The sequence below is a fragment of the Vigna unguiculata genome, chromosome 2 (genome assembly GCF_004118075.2).
Source record: "Vigna unguiculata cultivar IT97K-499-35 chromosome 2, ASM411807v1, whole genome shotgun sequence".
Classification (NCBI taxonomy): Eukaryota; Viridiplantae; Streptophyta; class Magnoliopsida; order Fabales; family Fabaceae; genus Vigna; species Vigna unguiculata.
Genome location: NC_040280.1, coordinates 28,302,712 through 28,324,935, shown reverse-complemented (window position 1 = coordinate 28,324,935; position 22,224 = coordinate 28,302,712). Strand labels below are relative to the sequence as shown.

General features: G+C 31.5%; 3 protein-coding genes across 3 annotated transcripts; all 3 read left to right on the top strand.

Annotated features, from left to right (window-relative positions):
- Nucleotides 1-2,437: 2,437 nt before the first annotated feature.
- LOC114173214 (sulfite exporter TauE/SafE family protein 3-like) lies at nucleotides 2,438-5,892 on the top strand. The gene is made up of 12 exons (XM_028057474.1): nucleotides 2,438-2,779; nucleotides 2,931-3,090; nucleotides 3,175-3,375; nucleotides 3,498-3,562; nucleotides 3,656-3,698; nucleotides 4,021-4,070; nucleotides 4,166-4,252; nucleotides 4,375-4,425; nucleotides 4,788-5,009; nucleotides 5,088-5,181; nucleotides 5,329-5,469; nucleotides 5,575-5,892. The coding sequence occupies exons 1-12, from the start codon at nucleotides 2,561-2,563 to the stop codon at nucleotides 5,655-5,657; spliced, it is 1,416 nt and encodes a 471-aa protein (XP_027913275.1). The 5' UTR covers nucleotides 2,438-2,560; the 3' UTR covers nucleotides 5,658-5,892.
- Nucleotides 5,893-8,218: 2,326 nt separating this feature from the next.
- On the top strand, nucleotides 8,219-14,384 carry LOC114168610 (ATP-dependent DNA helicase DDM1). Its single transcript, XM_028053499.1, has 16 exons — nucleotides 8,219-8,341; nucleotides 8,427-8,506; nucleotides 9,113-9,373; nucleotides 9,480-9,578; nucleotides 9,878-10,224; nucleotides 10,325-10,514; nucleotides 10,636-10,811; nucleotides 11,327-11,396; nucleotides 11,481-11,670; nucleotides 12,035-12,133; nucleotides 12,215-12,309; nucleotides 12,398-12,517; nucleotides 13,090-13,209; nucleotides 13,302-13,400; nucleotides 13,484-13,591; nucleotides 13,955-14,384. The coding sequence occupies exons 2-16, from the start codon at nucleotides 8,435-8,437 to the stop codon at nucleotides 14,177-14,179; spliced, it is 2,271 nt and encodes a 756-aa protein (XP_027909300.1). The 5' UTR covers nucleotides 8,219-8,341; nucleotides 8,427-8,434; the 3' UTR covers nucleotides 14,180-14,384.
- A 1,869-nt stretch (nucleotides 14,385-16,253) lies between these two features.
- On the top strand, nucleotides 16,254-21,404 carry LOC114173001. Its single transcript, XM_028057183.1, has 2 exons — nucleotides 16,254-16,469; nucleotides 20,880-21,404. Exons 1-2 carry the CDS (start codon nucleotides 16,360-16,362, stop codon nucleotides 21,076-21,078), a joined length of 309 nt encoding a protein of 102 aa, XP_027912984.1. The 5' UTR covers nucleotides 16,254-16,359; the 3' UTR covers nucleotides 21,079-21,404.
- The last annotated feature ends 820 nt before the right edge of the window (nucleotides 21,405-22,224 follow it).

The window sequence follows — 22,224 nt, the reverse complement described above, 5'->3', positions numbered from 1 at the left end:
CAAACGGTAAAATTTTGTGTGAATAAAAATAACAAATGTTACAAATATAAGATTTTATATTCATAAAAAATAAACAAAAGGTATAAGATACATTCAAATAGAACTTATCTGTTATTAAAACTCTGCAGCTTCTAAAAAATGAAAATACATAATATGGAATTATTATTTCCTTCTGCTCTTTGAAAAAGAAATAAGTTACTTTTTGCAAAATAGTTAGCCAGCTATTAACAATGTTCCTAATATACAACCAACACACACATATATTAAAATAAAATAAGAATTAAGATATCTTTTTAGTTCCTAATAATATTATAAGTTGACAAGTTGACTTTATAAAAAAAATAAGAAAGACCAAAACTAAATAATAAAATAAAATTAAAGCCAAAATGAGACTAGAGATGATAATTACAGAGTGTTGGATTGAAAGAGAGATATTTTATAAAAAATGTAATTGGTTTAGAAAATTAGCAAGAAGAAATAGATGAATTAAAATATTATTTTTTATCCCCTTTTCAATATCATCAAGGAATTAGAAGGAGAAGGAGAAATTTTTTAATTTTTAAAAACTAAAATAAGTGAAGATTTTATACTTATTTATCTAAAAAAAAATCAAATTATCCAACACGTACCCGTTTTCTTTTTGTCACCATCCTTGGGTTGGGAGGGGTGTAGGGTAGCTTGGGATGCTTCTCCTCATTACTCAATTATATCCAATTTTTTCATACAATCATCTTAACATTAAAATCACTATTTTGTGACTACCATTCTCTACTTTCAAATCACCAATCATATCTCATAACAAAATTGTGTACTTCATCTTCAATTTTTGTTATCTTCTTTTCAAATAATAATAAAAAAATACACATCTCACCTCTTTCTTACTATTTTAATGGTAGCCAACAAATAAAAGAACAAATGTAAAATAAACTGTTTAATGCTTAAACGTTTTCTTTTCAAAAAAGACTTAGTTATTGTTGTCACATGAAGCTTCCTAAAATTGGTAATTTTGTTTGTTTCCCTTGCAAAGTTACTAGATTTATTTGTTCTTTTTGAGTGTTATGTTACTATAAGGTTTTGTATTCTATTTTCATTATTCATATCACCATTTTGCGCTCTTTTTAAGAAATAGCATTTTTCTAGACAAGAGGAAAAAACCAATGAATATAACCTAAGCTTCAAATATACATTAACATAATCTCTTTAATTTGGTACTTATTTGTGAAGTTGTTATCATATATACTACACCATGATTTTTTAAAGAATAACTCAAACTAAAATAAAATTGCGACCTATAAAAAACTACTACACTTGAGTAGTCGCAATATTTTGGCACTTATCAACTTTTTTCTGTTTCTCTTTGTTAATATTATGAAATGTATAGAAAAAATACTGTTTGACGCCAAAATAACCATATGAGAATATATTATAGAAATAAAAGTTATAAAAAAATAAATGTTTGTATTTGCAAATAAAAAAAAAAAGTGAAAAATAGTATCAAATGTATATAAAAAAAAATTTGGACGTCAATATCATTGTCCAAATGTATAACTATTACGTGAAATGGATATTAAAAATATAGAAGTATTAGATGGAAGCGAAAGGACAACATACAATTTAAATTATCCATTTTGTTTCACTCTTTTTCATCATTCCAAAATATTTTAAGAAATCGAAATATAAAGCATAAAAAAACAATTAATGTGAATGGTTCTTTCATGAAGCTTCCTCCGGAACGATTGGCTTGTTATTGACGTTAGATAGGGTGAAGGTACTAATTTAATTTGTTTTTTAAGTGGTGAATTTACTGTTTCAATTTTCATATTCTTTACATTGCCATTAAAAAAGGTAACTTTAATTTTCAATATTGCAGAATTGATAAAACGTCAAAATATAAAAACAAATTTTAATCTAATTATTATCCCTAACTCTTTCTGCACTAATATCTTTTAACATATTTTAAGAGATTTCTAATGAAATAATCGGTGTCCCACAACAGTGTAATAACACGAGCACGATTTGTACGTGCCAAAACCACCCAAAATGTTCATAATGCATTTCAATAAGGATAAAAATTTTGCTTTTGGTTGGAGTTTCGTCTTGTAGTACCTTTAAATTAGTGTTGTCATTTTATATGAACCTTCCTTGCGATTGTAATAAAAAATAACAACAAAAGACACTTAATTACTACAATTTTTTGTCTTTTGAATGACCATACAATTTTAAGAAATTAAAACGCACTACTTCTACTATTATAGATTCTATACACAACAAATGAAGTTTTGGAAATTGGTATGAAAGCAATAACATGTAAGAAACCAAAATTAAGCACCTCTAACTAAGATTTTTCTTTAATGAAATTAAAAAAAAAAAATTAACAAAGTGGCTGAAGATATTTATATATATAATTATAAACACAAGATGGTGGTACTGAAGAATGCACTCTTCAATTTTCACAATTTCCTTCCTCAGCTATAGTTGTTGAAGCAAAGGGAGAAAAAACTAAGGAACATAGCATTGCTCCTCCTAGATTCTAATCTCTGGCTATTCTAACCTTGCATACATGGCTACATTAGTGAAACGCAAGACTTGTTCAATTGTTGCAGCAACATGGCTCGTCTTGTGTATTCTTACTATGATTTGCAGTGTCAGTTTAGCAGATAGAATGTTGAAAGAAAAAGAAACAGGAAATGATGCTAAGAAAGAGAGACAAGGAGTTCTGAAAGCCATTGCAAATTTCTTGTGGGAAGATGGAAAGTCTTCCTACGAACCTGTTTGGCCGGTGAGTTCATCAAACACGTAGATACATACATAGTGAGCAACATTTGTAGCATACATTATAAAGCATAGTACTTTGTTTTTTGTTTTTCCTTGCAATGTTGTGTTTCTACAATCTGAAACGTGCATGCATTGTGCTGGTGGTGGTAGAGCAGAACATGAAATTTGGTTGGAGAATTATAGTAGGATCCATCATTGGATTTTCGGGAGCTGCATTGGGAAGCGTTGGAGGGGTAGGAGGTGGAGGAATTTTTGTTCCTATGCTCGCTTTGATCATTGGCTTTGATCCCAAGTCTTCAACGGCCATTTCTAAGTGTTAGTATCTATAATCTAGTTTGGTTAATTTCAAAATTAGGTTTTTGGATTGTTCATGTCACAGCTTTGATTTCATAACCTCAGGTATGATAATGGGTGCATCAATATCAACTGTGTACTACAATCTGAGGCTCAGACACCCAACACTGGACATGCCCCTCATAGACTATGACCTGGCTTTGATCTTTCAGCCTATGCTGATGTTAGGAATAAGCATTGGTGTTATATGCAATGTCATGTTTGCTGATTGGATGGTCACAGTTTTGCTTATCATCTTATTCGTAGGTAATAACTATAGAGCAACATTCTTAACATTTGTCTGTTTATTTATGTTTTATGCATGTGTGATTATTTATATTTTTCTTGGTTGCTAATGCTAATGCTAATTTGGAAATAATCGGTATCAGCCACATCATCAAAAGCTACATACAAAGGCATAGATACATGGAAAAAGGAAACAATTGCAAAGAAGGTAAACTCGCCTTATTATACTTCCTGAAAATTTTGAAGTTGAGTCTCACCCCTTCAAAATAATTGTATGAATAATACGTTACTTAACTTTCAGGAAGCATCCAAACTGCTGCAACAAGCAGAACCAGAACCTGGTGGTAAGCACCTATAAACCTGATTATGATATTCAGGTTAAAAATCCAAGTATGAGTCTAAGTTTCACATTTGCTAAAAATGAGAAAGTAGAGTACTATATAAAGATAAAGACTCATAAACTTATTGTCTTAAAATTTTGGGTTTCGAATGGTGTCAATGTCTTATGTGGTTAAGTTCAAGTGTTATTGATGTTGCGTCTTTCCTGTGAAACCTTTTTGTAAATCTAACAATTCATAAGAAAAAACCCTTCAGCAAGTATGTGTGGAAGATGATTTCAAATCTCTTCGACATTCACTGTTGTAACTTGTAAACCTTTTATTACAGATGACTACAAGTCAATACCAAGTGGTCCAACTGATTCACTGTTCGAGGAGGTAATCTCAAGGTTTTTTCAAGTCATTTCCACTGTGTTCGATTCATGATTCATCTAACTTTATTCACTGTACAAAATTTTCACGTGCACATGCAGGCTCCTTTACTAAAAAACATATATTGGAAAGAACTATCACTCCTAGTATATGTCTGGGTGGCCTTTTTCATTGTTCAGATTGTTAAGGTAATCAAACTTTTCATTACACACGGTTTAATTTTCTGATTCCTTAATCAAAAACATGCTGCATATGAGTTTCACTGTTTAATATTTACTAATTTGTGTCTAGTAAATGCATTTCTGTGCAGGAATACAGCAAGCCCTGCTCCATCCAGTTCTGGGTTGTTAATTTCTTGCAGGTAAGATATCTTCTGTTACATATTTGGATACTGCATATCAGATGAGTTTCTGCAGTATAAAATAATTTGGTTTTATGGTTATAAGAATCTGTGAATAAGACAAATGAAACAAATTGGGTTAAAAGGCACAAATGAAACTAGATTACAATAAACACTGATTGCTTAATGCTAACGTTAATAAAAAAATTGTAACATATAGCATGCATAACCGTTCTTCCCAAAGACCTACTTAGAAGCACAGTATCAAATTAGTTATCAACCATCAAACAACAAATCTTAGCTTTTTGCTGTGTAACTTTCTGCAAAATAATAAATACCATGACACGACAAAAACTAAGTGATGTTTGATTTGCCCATTCAAGGTTCCTATTGCGATCTCTGTTACACTTTTTGAAGCCATAGGCTTGTACAAAGGAACTAGAGTGATTGCATCAAAGGGAAAGGAAATTACCCATTGGAAGATTCATCAGATCTGTCTCTACTGTTCCACTGGAATAATGGCTGGTATGGTTGGAGGATTGCTTGGTCTAGGAGGTGGATTCATTTTGGGACCATTGTTTCTGGAATTGGGAATTCCTCCTCAGGTACCCTCTTCACCATTCTTAAGAATCTCCCAAGAACAATCTCACACGATTATTAAAGATTTGTTCTTTGTATTGCAGGTAGCAAGTGCCACATCAACTTTTGCTATGGTTTTTTCATCCTCCATGTCAGTGGTGCAATACTACTTGTTGGATCGTTTCCCAGTACCGTATGGTAAGTCGCAGTAAAAACAAGATTATACATTTGCAACAAAACTGTGTGCCGAAGCAAATTCACCTGCTGCTAATTTTATGAACATCCAAAAAAGTTATGAAACTTGCTAGTTATTTGTTTATTAATCTATTAACCTCTCTGCTTCAGCTTCCTACTTTGCTCTGGTTGCAACCTTAGCTGCTTTCACTGGTCAGCATGTGGTGAGAAAGATAATTGTAGTTCTTGGGCGAGCATCCATTATCATCTTCATACTAGCATTGACCATTTTCATCAGCGCACTAAGTTTAGGTACTTTCTGTGATTTTAATTTGAATACATAGATTTTTGTTTCACCACTGCGTTTGTTCTAAATTCTAATGCCCATTTCCCGTGTTATGTATATATGTATCACAGGTGGAGTGGGAATAGAGAACATAATTGAGAAGATAGAAAAGCATGAGTATATGGGCTTTGAAGATCTCTGTGCGTCTTATTAGAGTTCCTAAACATTATTCAAACGGTTCATTTAATTCGGGCAACGAGAAGATTGTGTTTTGTATCTTATTTTCCTTTATCTCAATGTTGATGTCAAGCATTTCACTTTGGTTTCTGAAAAATCATGTGCCACGAAAACAAAGCACTGGGATATATATTCTCTGATCATTTAGACAGCACATCTGACATATCATGGGCTATGAATGATGAAAATAAAATTTTGGCTCTGCTATTTTATTGGTTTGTGCCTTTGATGAAAGTGAACACGTGTAATCCACCCAGATTTGTCTACGTTAAATATTGAACGACATCGATTCACATTTGATTGTTTTAATAAACCCAAGATTGAAGATAGACCGATAATGATTTCGTAACGATACGAATCTTTAACTTCACATACGATAAAGTAGAATATTATATAAAAATAAAGATCCATAAACTTATTGTTTTAAAGGGTTGGGTTAAAAATGGTGTCAATATTTCATGTGGTTGAACTCAAGTCTCATTCGTATTGTATTTTCCCAATAAAACTTTCTCTATAGACCTAACACAAGTAATATTAGAGCTGATGATATAAATTTAAACCAATATAAAAAATTATATGTCACATGTTTTAATAAAAAAAATATAATAAATAATTAAATAATAATTAATTTTATATATGTATGTATATCATCAAGCATTTTTTATTTTTTAAATAAAAAGTTTAATAATAAACAAAATGCTTTTAACTGTCAATTTCAAATATTTTTTGTACTATTAGTTTATTTATTTGGCCAAATAAAACAAATAACTCATTTTCATGTATCTCGTTTAAAAATTAATTCATCCTCAGGTAAATTTAAGAATCCATTATGGTCGAAATTTTGAGATTAAGAAAATGAGAGTTTGTAAATTCTACATGTTAAGATTCTCAAACTAACTCGCTGAAGTGTACAGATGGTAGTGTGCTTTTGTGTTGTATAGTAATTTTGTTTATCATTCAAAAGAAAACAGTATAAGTATTAATCAATGCACTTGTTTTATTAGGTTATAGTTTTGTTCGATTTAACTAAATTTTGAAGTTTTTCATAGATTTACTTGTTTTCAATTGAGTTTCAAAATTTTTTATATTTTTTTAATAATTTAATATTTGTCATTTAATGTCTTTATTAATTGACTACATTAATGTTATTTTATCTTGTCATCTTTTGAGTTTTTACATTGAGTTAAAATCAAATTTTAAATTGTAAGATTTTACGATTGAATTGAAATAATTTTTTTTTTTCAAATCACAAACATAATCACAAAATAGTTGCTATATTCAAAATAAAAAAAAATTGTGTTATATTTTTTTTTTTAAATTTCTATTACACCACTTATTCACCTTCTTAATTAAATAAATTAAATTCAAATAAAACTTAAACTTAATTAAAATTTAATACAATTAAAAACATACACGTATCATCATCCAATTAAAAATTAATGTAATTAAAATTCACCTTTTTTCTAATCTAATTACAATTAATGTAATTACAAAATTTCCGACACCATCAATTAAAAATTAATGCAATTAAAATACATTTTTTTACCCATATTCTTTCTTGGTGAATAGGTTTTTAAATTAAAATAAAATTCAAACTAAATTAAAAAATTAAAGATATTTTTTTGCCACGCCATTCACTTCTTAATTGACTTAGTTTCAATTAGAATAAAACCTAACCAAGATCGATGAATAAATGAGATTTTAATTAAAATAAAATTCAAACCCAACTAAAAATTAAGTTTTTTTTTTCTACTCCACCTTGAATTAAAACAAAAACTCAATTAAGACGATCCTAACTTGCATCTCTTCTCATCTCCTAACTTGCATCTGGTTATGTGTAGGTTAATCTCTTTATTCAAATCCAATTAAATTTAAAATTTAAGAATTGAATTTCAAAAACTTCACCTGATGAAATTAGAAAACTACATTCAGATGCTTTAAGTATTAACAAATGAATTGGTTTCATTTTAATAATTTATATCATGATAAAAAATAAGTATGACATAATTTCAATTTTAACCATCTTACCATCACTTATTTAAAAAATGTAAGATTTTGTTGTAAATATAAAATAATATTATCAAAGTAAAAAATATTAAAATTTATTAAAAACTTAATTAAATTATTCTTTTATTAGACCGTATTATTCCTTGATCTATATCAAATTTCACGAGAAAGACGACAATTATATGTGATATACGAATTTGACCATTAATTACTTTCCCGAAAAATTGAATTCGAAAATGGAAGAGGAGGCTACGAACCACCAAAACGTGGCCAACCACAGCACGCGTCACCTCTTTTCACGGAATTTGGGAACCAACACACCGCTGGTTAGCACTTCCTACAACATGGGCCACTCTCAATAAATGACCATACTCTTTTCTAGCCTTATAGGTTTTCCACACACAGTGGGTTTTCACGGTAAATATCGCCAAAACCAGGGTGCAATATGTATGTTCCATTTTCCCGCCCAATTCCATGCGCCATCAATAACACTCTCAAAATATAAATAAAAATTAAAAAAAATCTCCTCTCTCTTTAATTGGTTGTTGCTTTGGTACACACCGGTCTTTTGTTCTTCCACTTCTGAGAATCTCAAGTATTCCCTTTCATATTTCTCGTTTGCTCCCTCCATTTCTTCACCGTTTTCTCTGCCAGGTATCGTATCGCAACTACGCCGTTCTTTCTGTTATTTACTCCACTGTTCGTGTTTTTGTTCGGTGATCGTACTCTGCGATTTTAGGGTTTGAAATGGAGACCAAAGACAAAATGAATAATGAAGAACTTTCTGTGGAGTCTCCAACTTCGGTTCTCGAAGATGAGGTCTGTTATCTGCTCTCTCTCTCTCTCTCTTTCACTCTCATTTCTCCAAGTAAATCATTTTCGTGTAGAGCACTAACCTGAAGAGTGAACATTGAAGAAGACCGTTGTTTTGTTATGTGCTCTCTCTCTCTCTCTCACTCTCTCATTTCTCCCACGCCGTCGCATTGGCACAGAATGTGATTTGTTATGGAAGCTTTGTTTGTATATTATCTTTTTTTTATTAACTATAACGCGCATTTTATATTATTAGCTTTATTTGAACGGTTATCTTTTTTTTTTTTTTTTTATGAAATCATGTTTGGCGTATACGTGGTGTTAAAACTTATTCCGCTTTTGTTCTTGTTCAGGTTATAGAGGATTGTTTTGTTTTTGTTTTTTAATGAACTGTGACTCGCATCATGTTATGTAAGCTTCAGTCGAACGGTTATTTTAATCGAGTTAGTGTTTATCGTCGTTTGGTGTTACAAAATTGTTTTAGAACTTTGTCTTTTTTGTTATGCTGATAGAGGTTTATGTTGTTTGTGCTATATTTATTTTTAATTTGGTATAAATTGGTTTTCGATTGGTATTTGATTTTTGTTCCTATTTTATATTTTAAATGCAAAGGATGTTTGTGCCCCCAAAGATGAACTTAAATTGGAGGAAGAGTTAATTGCTGATGTCATAGACGATGGCTCGTCTCTTGTATCGAAAACCATGGCGGAGGAGGAAGTGAAGTTACTTAATGCTAGGATAAAGGAAGAGGAGATGCAGTGCGAGGAGGCACCTGACCTCAACGACAGACAGTTTAACAAATTGGATGAGCTTTTGACTCAGACCAAACTGTACTCTGAATTTTTGCTGGAGAAAATGGATGACATCGCACTTGTACTATTCCCCTCTCTCTTATGCTCTTTTTCTGGGATAACTTTTAATGCATGCTGGTTTGAAGTTATTATTGCATTGTTCTTATTCTTTGAATATATGTTGCTAGAATGTGGGTGAACAAGTGAAAGAGGAAGAGGAAGAGAGCAAACCTTCTGCAAAGAGGGGCAGGGGATCGAAAAGAAAAGCTGCTTCCCAGTGCAATACTGTCAGTACATTGTTCTCTGTATCGAAACATTTTTTTCGTAAACTAGCATGCCACTGTATATCACCGGTTCTATACATGTAGGAGTTGTAAAAATGTCTTTAGTGAGATGTATAGTTTCATCAGATAGTTTGATAATTGGTTTAAAGTCACAAAACGCTATCATTTCTCTCCCTTCTCTATAAGCATAGTTTGATGAGCAAGTTTATTTTATTTTGTTAATATATTCTATTAATCTGCATTACTTGCATCCAGTTTGAGCTATTTTAACATTTGTATTTTCATATTTGTAATTAATTTAGAGGAGGGCTAAAAGGGCAGTTGCTGCCATGCTAACAAGATCTAAAGAAGGTGAGGGGACTATAGATATGAAAATGACTGAGGAAGAAAGAGTTCAGAAGGAGCAGAAAGAGCTCATGCCTTTACTGACAGGAGGAGAATTGAAGCCTTATCAACTGAAGGGTGTAAAGTGGTTGATTTCCTTGTGGCAAAATGGATTGAATGGAATTCTTGCTGATCAAATGGGTCTTGGAAAGACAATCCAAACGATTGGATTCCTCTCGCATCTAAAAGCGAAAGGTCTGGATGGGCCATACATGATAATTGCTCCTCTATCAACCCTCTCAAACTGGGTGAACGAGATTTCTAGGTAGAAAGAAAGTTATTATTGAAGATTTTGGCTACATAGTTATTATGCATGTTTTTTTTTTAACTTTTTATTAATAGTTATTTTTTAACAAATGGAATAGGTTTGCACCATCACTTCCAACAATTATCTACCATGGTAACAAGAAGGAGAGAGATGAGATCCGAAAGAAATACATGCCTAGAACAATTGGCCCAAAATTTCCCATAGTCATAACTTCTTACGAGATTGCATTATATGATGCCAAGAAATATTTGAGGCATTACAGTTGGAAATATCTCGTTGTTGATGAGGTAAATAAATTCAGTTGAATGTGCAAAATGCTTTCTGTTTGTCCAATACTTTGGTTCAGCAATATTTTGATCAGAAGTCTGTATGTTTCTGTTGTTCTAACTAGATTTTCGGCCTTTGAAGGGACACAGGCTAAAAAATTCACAATGCAAATTAGTGAAGGAGCTGAAATACATAACTGTTGAAAACAAGATTCTTCTAACTGGAACTCCTCTTCAGAACAACTTGGCTGAACTATGGTCTCTATTGAACTTCATTTTGCCTGATATTTTTGCATCCCTTGAAGAGTTTGAGTCATGGTCAGTATTGTTTTCTTAATTGTTTGATGATGTGCCAGCACTGAATGGAGATAGTTTAAAATATAATGCTCTATAATTTTTATGTGCTTTTTTGGCCTAATGAAAACTTTTTAGATTCTGATTCGGTATATTGAATGTAATAATTTGATCCAATTCCTCTATACTTCAATAATTTTTCCTGTTTGATATATTGTTAGGAAGTTCGTGAACTTGTTTCAATCATTATTTGGATGTTTCCTCAACCGTGGTTTCCTTATCCCTTGAATCTGTTGTGACCTACCCCTACCCTGATTCGGCTCACCTGTACCAAATTTAAATATTAGTTGTTTTTACGTATATAAAGTCTTATTTTTTCAAACCAGCTGTTGCTTGTGTCTTTGTTATTATGTTGCTCTTTTCTATATGATAAATTGGTTTTATGTCACTTGACAATATTGGTTTTGGTTTGATGCGAATGAAAACACTACTTATGCATTTGTTTTACTTTCTTTTAATATAAACTAAATTCCTTGTAGGTTTAATCTGTCAGTGAAGGGCAATAATGAAGCAACCAGGGAAGAACTGGAAGAGAAACGAAGATTCCAAGTATTCACTCCGAACTTGCTATTGTGCTCTTTTTCATTCTAATAATATGAACTGTAACGCTACACGTGACATAATCACCTGCAGGTAGTAGCAAAGCTCCATGCTATTCTTCGACCCTTTCTTTTGCGTAGGATGAAGTCTGATGTTGAGATTATGTTGCCAAAGAAAAAAGAGATTATTCTCTATGCAAACATGACTGAGCATCAGAAGAATTTGCAGGATCATTTAGTTAATAAGACGTTGGGAAACTATTTAAAAGAGAAGATGTCAAGCGGTAAGTATGCTTCCAGTGTTTCCTGTCAAGCTATGTCTCTAAATTTAAAAAAGAATACTATATTTTATCTATATTACAATAATGAGGTCATTGGACGTATAACTACATGAGTCTGTCGTTTATCATGGGAAATATAGTTATTTCTGAGGATCAAATCCCTGTAATTATGAGATTGTTTTTAAATACGTAATCATATTTTAATAGGAAGGTACACCTATAATAAAGATTAAAAATATAGCAAAGAAATAATAAAAAACATCCTAAAATACATAATGAGCACGGTTTTGACACTATAAAAACAAAGTTTTCTTTCATCTCCCTTTATTGTATTAATATAGATCTGTACTGCATTACTTTACTGCAGGACGCCCTCTTCCTGGAAGTTTGGTTCGTAATTTGGCTATTCAGCTTAGGAAAGTGTGTAACCATCCTGATCTTCTAGATTCAGCTTGTGATGATACATGTAAGTATCGTGCAATTGAGTGGATTAACTGATTTCACAATCTATTGTTCTTATCTAAGCTATGTTTTCTTGTTTGTACAGCTTTCTATCCTCCTGTAAATGAGATAGTTGAACAGTGTGGAAAATTCCATTTGCTTGATCGATTGGTGCAACGTTTATTTGCAAGGAATCACAAAGTATGCTTTACAGTGCTGTGTCTACATTTTCCCATTTCCTTGTTACTAAGTCTACTTATATGCAGTTGCTTTTGCTAATTGTTATCAGGTTCTTGTCTTCAGTCAGTGGACTAAAGTGTTAGATATAATGGATTATTATTTTAGTGAAAAAGGCTTTGAAGTTTGCAGGATTGATGGTTCTGTGAAACTGGATGAGAGGAAACGACAGGTTTGTACCACACTGCAGGAATAACACAACACAATATGATAATTCAATTTACTTTTCTGACATTTTCTGACAACACAATATGATACGTCTGTTCTGTCATTTTAATTAACTGTTTGGTTGTGCTTTTTTTAAGTGTTTTTCTTAATGAAAAGATGTTTAAAACTCTTATCATAAATATATTTTTGAAAAAAAATGGAAAATCAAATTAGAGAAGTATGCCCTTTTCTTGGAAGTTAGAAAAGAGTAGCTTCTGAACATAATGTCACTACCACGAAAGCACTGTTTTTCATAGATTACATAACAAGGGGATTGAAGATTTTTACATTTATCTGGCAATCATGATATATTAAATTTGTAGTGACAGCCTTTTGCTCTGTTTTTTTTAGTTGTTTCAATTTTTCCTATAAAAGTGAGCATTATTTGCAATTTCTATTTTAGTTACCATAATATTTTTAAATAAGCATTTGATCAAGAAGCTTGAAGCCTGTTTTAAACATGCGTTAAGCCTTGTTATCATTTGCAAGTATTGTTCTTAATCTCTAATCATTGATAACTCTTGTGGTCATGAACAGCTCCAGGACTTCAACGATGAAAATAGCAATTGCAGAGTTTTTCTTCTTTCTACCAGGGCTGGTGGATTGGGAATCAACCTCACTGCAGCTGATACTTGCATTCTTTATGACAGTGACTGGGTACTGTTTGACACATTTCCTGTTCTGCGTTTTATCTATTTGTTTTTGTTTTACTGTTTTAACTTATAATACACATTTTTTTTGAGTTTCAGAATCCTCAGATGGATTTACAGGCCATGGATAGGTGTCATAGAATTGGTCAAACAAAGCCTGTTCATGTGTACCGGCTGTCAACTGCTCAATCTATAGAGGTACTTCAATATTACATATCGGGCTCAGTCTCTAGTGTGACTTGTGGCTTGTTATAGAGATGGATATGACAGTCTATTTACAGGATCGCATGCTGAGAAGGGCTTTCAGCAAATTGAAGCTTGAACATGTAGTGATTGGGAAAGGACAGTTTCATCAAGAGCGTAAAGCTGTCAATACGGATGAGATAGAGGTTAGTATTTTAGCAACTGTTATCCAATGATTTTTTTTTTAAATTTCTCCTATGTTTCATAAAAATATAAATGAATTTGCGTCGATTGCGTGCCTTTGGTGTTTAAAGATTTTTGCTGCCAATATTTCCTTTACATGGCCAAAATTTTGTTTTATATTGACCAGATCATTAAATAATTAATTAGTCTTGTTCGTCTCATGTATTTGCTTTCCTGGTCAGTGGTATCCTCATCTGCTTACGGTGAATAGATTAGCTTAATCTAAAATTTACTGGAAGTTTTTCATTCTTTTATTGGATATATTTGTTTTTAGGCTTTCCTATACCTTTGTCTTAATCTGTTCTTTGTGCATTGTCGAACTTTAGGAAGAGGATGTTTTGGCATTGCTTCGTGACGATGAAACAGCTGAAGATAAAATGATACGAACAGATATTAGTGATGAAGACCTGGAGAAGGTCTTGGATCGCAGTGATCTTATCGTGAACAACAAAGGTGAAGCTCCATGCAGTTCCTTTCCTCTTAAAGGTCCAGGGTGGGAGGTGGTGATTCCAACTGCGAGTGGAGGTGTGCTCTCTACTCTCAACAGTTAGTTTGTCGTCACTATTCATTGGCCTCAGCAAAAAAAACTTGTTTTTTTGTGTTGTGATATATGGCATTTTGAGATGGTCGCATATATCACGGCGGTAACGCCCTGGAGGGTATTCACTTTTGTAGATACTTCTAACTGAACTATACGTTTAGAATGAATACTCAACTTATCTTAGGTTTGTCTTGGAATTCATTTTAATTTGTTTATCAGCTGGAATTAATTTTAAAATGAAACTAGTGAATACACAAGGGTCATATGTATATTATATTAAAATATTAGTGTTTAAAATTGTGAAAGATAAATAATTCTGTACGTATAAAAGTTGGAAAGTAGTACGCAATAGTTACTTTTATCGATGAATATAGTTTTAGTTAAATAGATGATAAAATTGTCTAATTAAGAATGAGAATGAGTAGGATTTCTTGGGTTGCGTTGTGGGCTTTTTATTTTGGTGAAATATGTCGATTTTTTATTTATTTATGGAAAACGAAGTATTAAATGAAAGAGTTCACCTTTAATTAAGGGGGGAGTATACTGTGTTCAATGGGACGGGGGACAGTTGTAAAAAATTCAACAAAATATCTTGAATTCTTTTATCTACTGTATTCTTTGGTATACTTAGCCCACTTCCATTCTTTTTATCACTATTAGTTCACCTGAAAAACACTAATAATTATATGCATGTAGAGATAAAAATATTATTATTTGACTGGAAAATTTATAATCAAGCATTATTGTGAAATGTATTTTCACCATTAATATACTCGTGAATCATAACTTGTCATTAAAATACACAAATTTTGGAGGTAATAACGATACTCTGAAGTCTGTTTGGAATAGAATTCAGAATTTTCATTAACGGTATTTTCATTGTAATTAAATATTGATAAATTGATTCACATATTTATTAAAATTTATTGCTTTTTTTTTCAAATTGATATATTAAAACCTTATATGTAATGTGTTTTTAAACCCTCCTTTTACTTCCTATAATATCTCGCAAAATGAAATGTGTTTTTAAACAAATGAAAATGGGACTCGATTAAAGATTTTCCTTTTGAGTGGATGCTATTACTTCGAGTCGGAGGACATTCTTTCACAGTTAAACTTGTGTTGACTCGAGACAAATATTGTTAGTTTATTGGTCGCTTAAGTTGTAATAAAAAATTGTTTTTAAGTCTAAAGTTTCTCTCGAGCGTGATTGAAAATAGACAAATATCTCTATTTTCATATGGATAAGTTTATTCTTCAAATATAAAAGTATATGTAGATTTAATCTGTTTTATTAAAAAAAATTGATGAACTCTATTAAAAGAAAACTAAATTGATATATTTTAGAAAAATTAAAGCCAAATTTACTAGCATACAAATACAATCATTTTTGTTACGTTTAATCATATTTTAAAATACTCAGTTGCCAATATGACTTTAGAAATTATTTCAATATTACAATGAGTTCTTTTTAAAAATAACCTTGAATATAGCGATTTTGAAGATTAGAGTAGAGTCATACGTTATTCTTAGTAAAAAAAATTAATATTATGTTTGGATTATAATTCTAAAAAACTGAAATAGATATTTAAATTATTTACTAATTTAACTTTTTTTATTTTTTTAAATAATTTACTTGAATAAAATAATTGAAGTATTTTATAATTCAATTTTTTTTATATAAATAAAATTTTATTTAAAATATAATTTTTAAAATAAATTCTAATAAAAATATTAGTTAAATTTAAATATTCAAATATAATTAATTTGTCGTGAATTTTTTTTTAACTATATTTTAAATTTTATTTTTAATTATTTTTAATATTTTTTAAAAAATTCTTAAATTTATTTTTAACTTTTTCATTTAAACAATTCATTTTACTTTGAAAAAGTTTCTAAAATTATCAAATAAATAAATTACTCAGATAAGTTTCATGTTCCAGATTCTATAAAAGTAATTTAAGTCTTCACAATTTCAATTAAGAAATTAGATAATTTAACTTAATCAATGTAATAAGACCCTTAATTTTCTATTTGCACTTCGCGGGGTTTGCTTGCTCCTGCTAAAACTAAACATAAAATCCGAAGAACGCCACAGTAGTCATTGAAAATTTGTTAAGGCAAATAGATTTTATGTTTGCAGCGAAGTTAGGTTCCAATTTTCCATTTTGATTGTGGGTGGAGGTAGAGATGATAACCCACTCCAAATTCGTGGATCAGCTCCGAGATTACCATGTTCGATACAAGCGCAACCACTCTGCTCTTACTTTCTTCTCGCCCAAGCCCCATGTCCAAACTCGGTAAACCCTTTTTTCTTTTGTTCTCTTTTAACTTCATAAATTACATTTTGTGCTGGCTTGATATATATTAGTTGAGCAGCCTCTGGTGCACGCAAGGAGAATTGCATGATGTTCTTCAATGTTCAATTTTAGTTGACCATGATGCATGATAATTGTCATTAGAAGTGTTTTACCCTTTCTTATTGATATTTACATGATACTGCAATCTTTGTTGCAAAACTGGAAACTTTTTAAAAAGGAAAAAAAGTGTTTGAATTGGGTACCATGTATTTCGGATTTTGGAATTCTCTTGTGCTAAGATATACTGAACGATACATAGCATTGATCGATGAACACCGATTCATAGTTTAGTTTGATATGATGGGTATAAAGAACTTGCATCATGGTGTAGAGTGGCAGGCAATATAGCCAGTATATAATAATTATGTAATGTCAACGATAGCAAGCCCTCTGACTGATGGACCTGGAAAATTGGGCAGTGGAGGCAAGATAATTTCTTTTACTTTAGATGAAAAAAAGATAGTTTGATGAAAATTGATGAAAATTGACACGTGTCAAAGTTAAAAACCTTGAGGCATACATGAAAACCTAACTCTGCAGTAGCATTGAAAATGGAAAAGTATGGATATCATAGATGTGATATTGAGGCTCTCGTGCTCTCGTGTCTCCCGCTTTCATTAAATACTGTAATATTTTCGATTTCTTCAGTGCTAACTGCTAGATATGAAATCCTATAAAACCCCTGGAGATCAAATACACCAAAATTGATACGCTTATTAGATATTGATACGCATGTTACACCTTAATATCTATATCTATGGAATAGGACTTGTGGTGTGATGACTTCTTTGTATCTTTTTACGCTATAGTAAATATTATGGTATGGTATTGAACCTTGGCTTCTTTGAATATGACTAATGATCTTTTATGACATTTTTCCATGGTTGGGGAAGAGTATGTATTTTTTTTCTTTTTGTGGTACGTTCATTATGCAAAAGAATATACTTTGGGACGAGCAACAGAAACTTATGTAATTATGGATTTTTTTATGATCAATTTTATTTTTTTATAATCTTCCGCCGGTATAACTATGTACTAATGATAAATTATTAAATATTTTGAATTTATACGAATTTTTTTACGTCATGTTAAAATATCTAGGCTCTATCATATTTTGGGCTTTTAAGAATATCTCTTATTCTTGCATTGTGCTGTATTGTATGGTTGTACCCATGCTTTATTAAGTATCACGGTGTTGGTCTTGACCATTTCCATTCCCTTTAAAAAAGGTTGAATTTGATCACAACATATAAACATAGATCACAAATTAAGTTCCTTCCTGTCTTAGTTAAGGTGCATTACTTTTGCAGCAAGTTAGACAACTTTACCAGTTGAAGATTTTGATGTTATAGATTTAAACTGTGCTGGAGCCATAACTCTTGGTTATTGGATAAATAGATACGATGGATTTGCAAATGAGTTATGGTCATCCTTGATAATTACCTTAATCAAGTGCATATTCAATAAATGTTCTGCAGATGAGGGATTATGCAAGTGCTTGATTCAGTAAGCTTATTTTGATAAGCCTAGTTGAAGCTTATTGAAACAAGTTGACTTGCAAAAAAGTCGTAAGTCACTTAATAAGTTAAACAAAAGACCTTCAATTTTCATAGCACAAGTTTATTTTCTATATCCAAATAGGTTTTGCAAAACCTCTTCCATGTTCCAAATGCTACTATATTGTGGATAATAATGCATTGAAGTGGTCATGGGTCAAATCCATTATGCTACAGTTAAGTACCTTTGCTTTTATGCTAGTTTGTGAAATTGATACCGAATCAGTTCAGTTGTCTTGCGTAATCTTAGGATATAAAATGTATTCCTTGATTAATGTCTTGGTCATACAATATTTTTATTCATTTGTATTTGGTTTGATTTGTTGATGATAATATTACAATGTGTTTAAAGATAGACTTGAAATATAAAGAAACTTGAATTGTATTTTTGATTTGTGTTTACATTGATATTTAGTTAAGGGAATAGAAAGTGAATAAAAGGTATACAAATAAACTGAGGCAGTAGCCTGATGAACTAGTGGATCTTTTGTAAGAGAGATCCAAAGACCTAATGAGCACAAAACAAAACAGTAAGAGCCAAACAATAATAAATCTGTCAACAAACAAAACCCGAGAAGCAGTGTAGAAGAGGCAACTGCAACATGAGATGAATATCATGACAAAATAATGATGAAATTACAGTAAAACACCATATACTATAGTGCTTGGAAGCAGAGTAGTGATGGGATAGATCATGAAGGATGTCACCACTCCGATACCTTATTCATCTTTTTTCTTCTCCCACCCTATTTTGATATATTCTTACTCTCATTCTTCTTGCTCTCCTCTCATTGTTTCAAATCTCACAAACTTCATGCTCTCATCATTTGATTTAAAAGGAGCAATTACCCCCCATTCATTAAAAAAAGTCCCTAGTTGGCGCTCTTTGAGGTAAGGTTGTTTGAAATGTGCCTTCGAATTTAATTTTGAATGAGTCAATTATTAAATTAATAAGAATGTTATCTTGTTTGTAGTTGTTAGTGGATTTGCTCGTTTTAGATTTCATTATTCAGCTATCCGTAGCAGCTCCTAAAATAATAGTGCAAGAATTTTATAAGTTATTTTAGAGTATTTTGATGAAACCAACTGGTATAGAAAGATGGTCTGAAATTTATTCAATTAAAGTGACACTGAGTTACAACAAAGTTACACCAGAACAGAGTGAAATTAAGTGAGTAAAAAGGTTCTCTTCCAAGATTGTTGAGAGGTTGGTCTCTCCCTGCACAACCATTTCCTATCTGTTCCCCCTTCGTTTTTCCCCCTATCCCATTTTTTTTTCTCCCCTGACTAATAACTGCTTAAGGCCTGCTCCTAACCATAAATGCTTTGAGTAATTAAGAACTGCTAAAACAATTCAGTCCTACTAAAGAAATCAAAATTCTGGCTCTCATCTTATATACGTTATCTTGTTTTTAGTTGTTAGTGGATTAGTTAGTTGATTTTGTTATCCAATTATCAGTAGCAACTCATAAAATCATGAAGCGAGATTTTTATTCAATTATTTAAGTGTATTTAAATACAACCTTGATTCAATAAAAGTTGTACACTTCTGCAACTGAAAATATTTTATATTGTTTCCTTGCTCAATTGTTTTTCTTTTATCCATGAACAAAAACCAACAAGACTCGACCTATAAATCTATAGAAATTGTGGGTTTTTGAATGGGTTCCTCAAAACACTAAATCTTACAAATCGGAGATTTTTTGTTTAATCTCTTTGTTTCTTGCTCATTGTGTTTAGATTCATCAGAAAACATCGGAGGTTGCCCCTCCTGACAATATTGGAAGGGACTGAGTCAGTTCCCCATAGTTGTGAGTTGGTAATTTACCTAGTAGCAAGTCAATTGTTATTTTTTAGGAGAAACAATAAATTTTAAAAATAGTTTCTTTTTATGATTATAATTTTTATGAGCATTTGACAATGAAAGCAAATATAAGATTTATTTAATTATTTATCTATTTTTATGTTCAGTTTGATTTATCATTGTTCTTCTTATGCATGGTAAATATGGATTTAAACTTTTCATTGTGGGTGTTATGGTATGTAGTTTATGATGGGTTTCGTACCTATAGTTACTATGATAACCTTTTGTTGCAACGAAAGAGATAATGCAACCTGTGAGTTGAATACTCGTAGTCCTTATAAGTGCCGTTTACTGCAAACTAAAAGAGAATGCAGACTATGAGCTTACTGCCCGGAGTTCTATAAATACCTGTTTGCAGCAATATATTGCAGTTTTTAGTACACGGATAATGAATAGAAAGGAAGTCTTTATTTTGAGATGTAGATGATCCTACTATTAGGTGTGTTAATGATGTAATCATTATGTTTTGAGAGACAGTAATAATTAGTATGTTTGAACTATGATTTCTAGATGAATAATTTATGTATATCTAGATCTCCAAGGCCGTGTACGGTTGCATGGTTTCACAGGTAACTCGGTATATAGATTGCCCTATTTTTCAGGAGAGACTTTCTCCCATTTTTTATATTCTTGTTTGTTTATTTTTCTCTTTTGATGTTGTGTTACTTGAAGCTTGGCCATACTAAGGGGGAACCATGGTTATGTGTGGGTCACAGTCCAGGGGTTAATACAAAAGAAATTATAAACTAATATTTTTAGATGCATTCTGGCGGTCAAACTTGGAGTTAAGTCATATATTTGGAATTTGGGTCTAGGTCCTGGTATCCTTTTACATCAAATATATTATTACCTTCTAAAATGTAAATAAAAATCATGGAACGTGACTCATGCATCTATACTTGACATTTCTCTTGCTTTGTTGCATTGCAGGGGTGATGTTGCTGAGGCGATTTTTTTTGCTTTACTATTCTCCGTGCTTGTTGTCTCATCCCTCACGACCCTTTATTTGAGGCACTTTTGGCTTTTTGGGGTTGTCATATGCTTCAATATATTTCTTCCAGCCCGGTTAAGAATGACTAGGCAAACATTGGCAAGGAACAGGGAAAGAAGACTGCCATTGTCCATATGAGAACTTCTTGGCGTGTAATTAATTTGGTCTTTCGTGAATACTCAGGGTACGAAGTGAATTTGTGGTACACTTGTTGCACTAGTAATGTACATAATACTGAGCCCAGTCAAGTCAAGAGGCACAACAATTTTCTTGCTTTGTCTCTTAATTTGCTTTTAGATTTTCATCAAGGAATTCCTGACAGGATTATCTGCAGTGTTTCTAAATACATTGTAGCTTTGGCTGCGTAGAGTTGTATAACTTGCAAATGTAAATAGTCATAGTTGATGAAGAAATATAAAAGAAATTTTCTCTCTGGAAATTGCAGGCTAGTTCTCCATGCAAAATGTTTGTGTCTGTCCTTGTCATAGGCTTTAAATAGTTTTTATTTCCTCTGTAATATTATTAGACTAGATAGACTTTTAAGGGTTCTTCTCCTTTTCATCGGATGGTGATTCACACTAATAGAGGCCTTCTATCTTTATCATTAAGATTCAAATGTCTTTTATTAGTTTTGATCTATGTCAGTTTTCAGTAATACCTATTAGTATTTATTTACTGATGAGGTAACATACATCTATACAAAATGACAGTACAGATAATTTATAAAGATTGAAATGTATAATTTTCTATGATAGCAGAGCTCAAAAATGTATTTATCTTTTAGATATTATAAAGAAAGAAAGACCTGGTGGTGGGAAGCATATAATTGTTTTTTCTTTTTACTTTATAAAAGGTTAGAAGGGTGATTGTATGTTGGAACAGAAAACATAATTATATCCTCTTTAGTCAGAGTGTGATGGTCATATTGGAAATTTTACGTCTTGTATGTTTGTTTGTGACAGAAATAGGAGTTGAATTGATTAAGCAGACATAGGAAAATCCAAAAGAAATGCATCTTTGGTTGACCATATTTTGTGATATATAGATAGTAAGTGGCTAAGTGCTGTCATGGTCCCCCACGGTTCCATCTTGTGCCACCTTTAGGCATTGCTCTAGGTATCGAATATCATGAGCAAGAGAGGAATGAAAAAAAGTTGCAAAAATATAATGAATCACAAATTTGTGGTTTCATTAGGTGCCTCACATCACAGGTCACATTATTGCTCTAAAATAATGAGTGTGGCCCTCATTCAGATCTTCCTTATGTGTTTAGGTGCTTCTTTT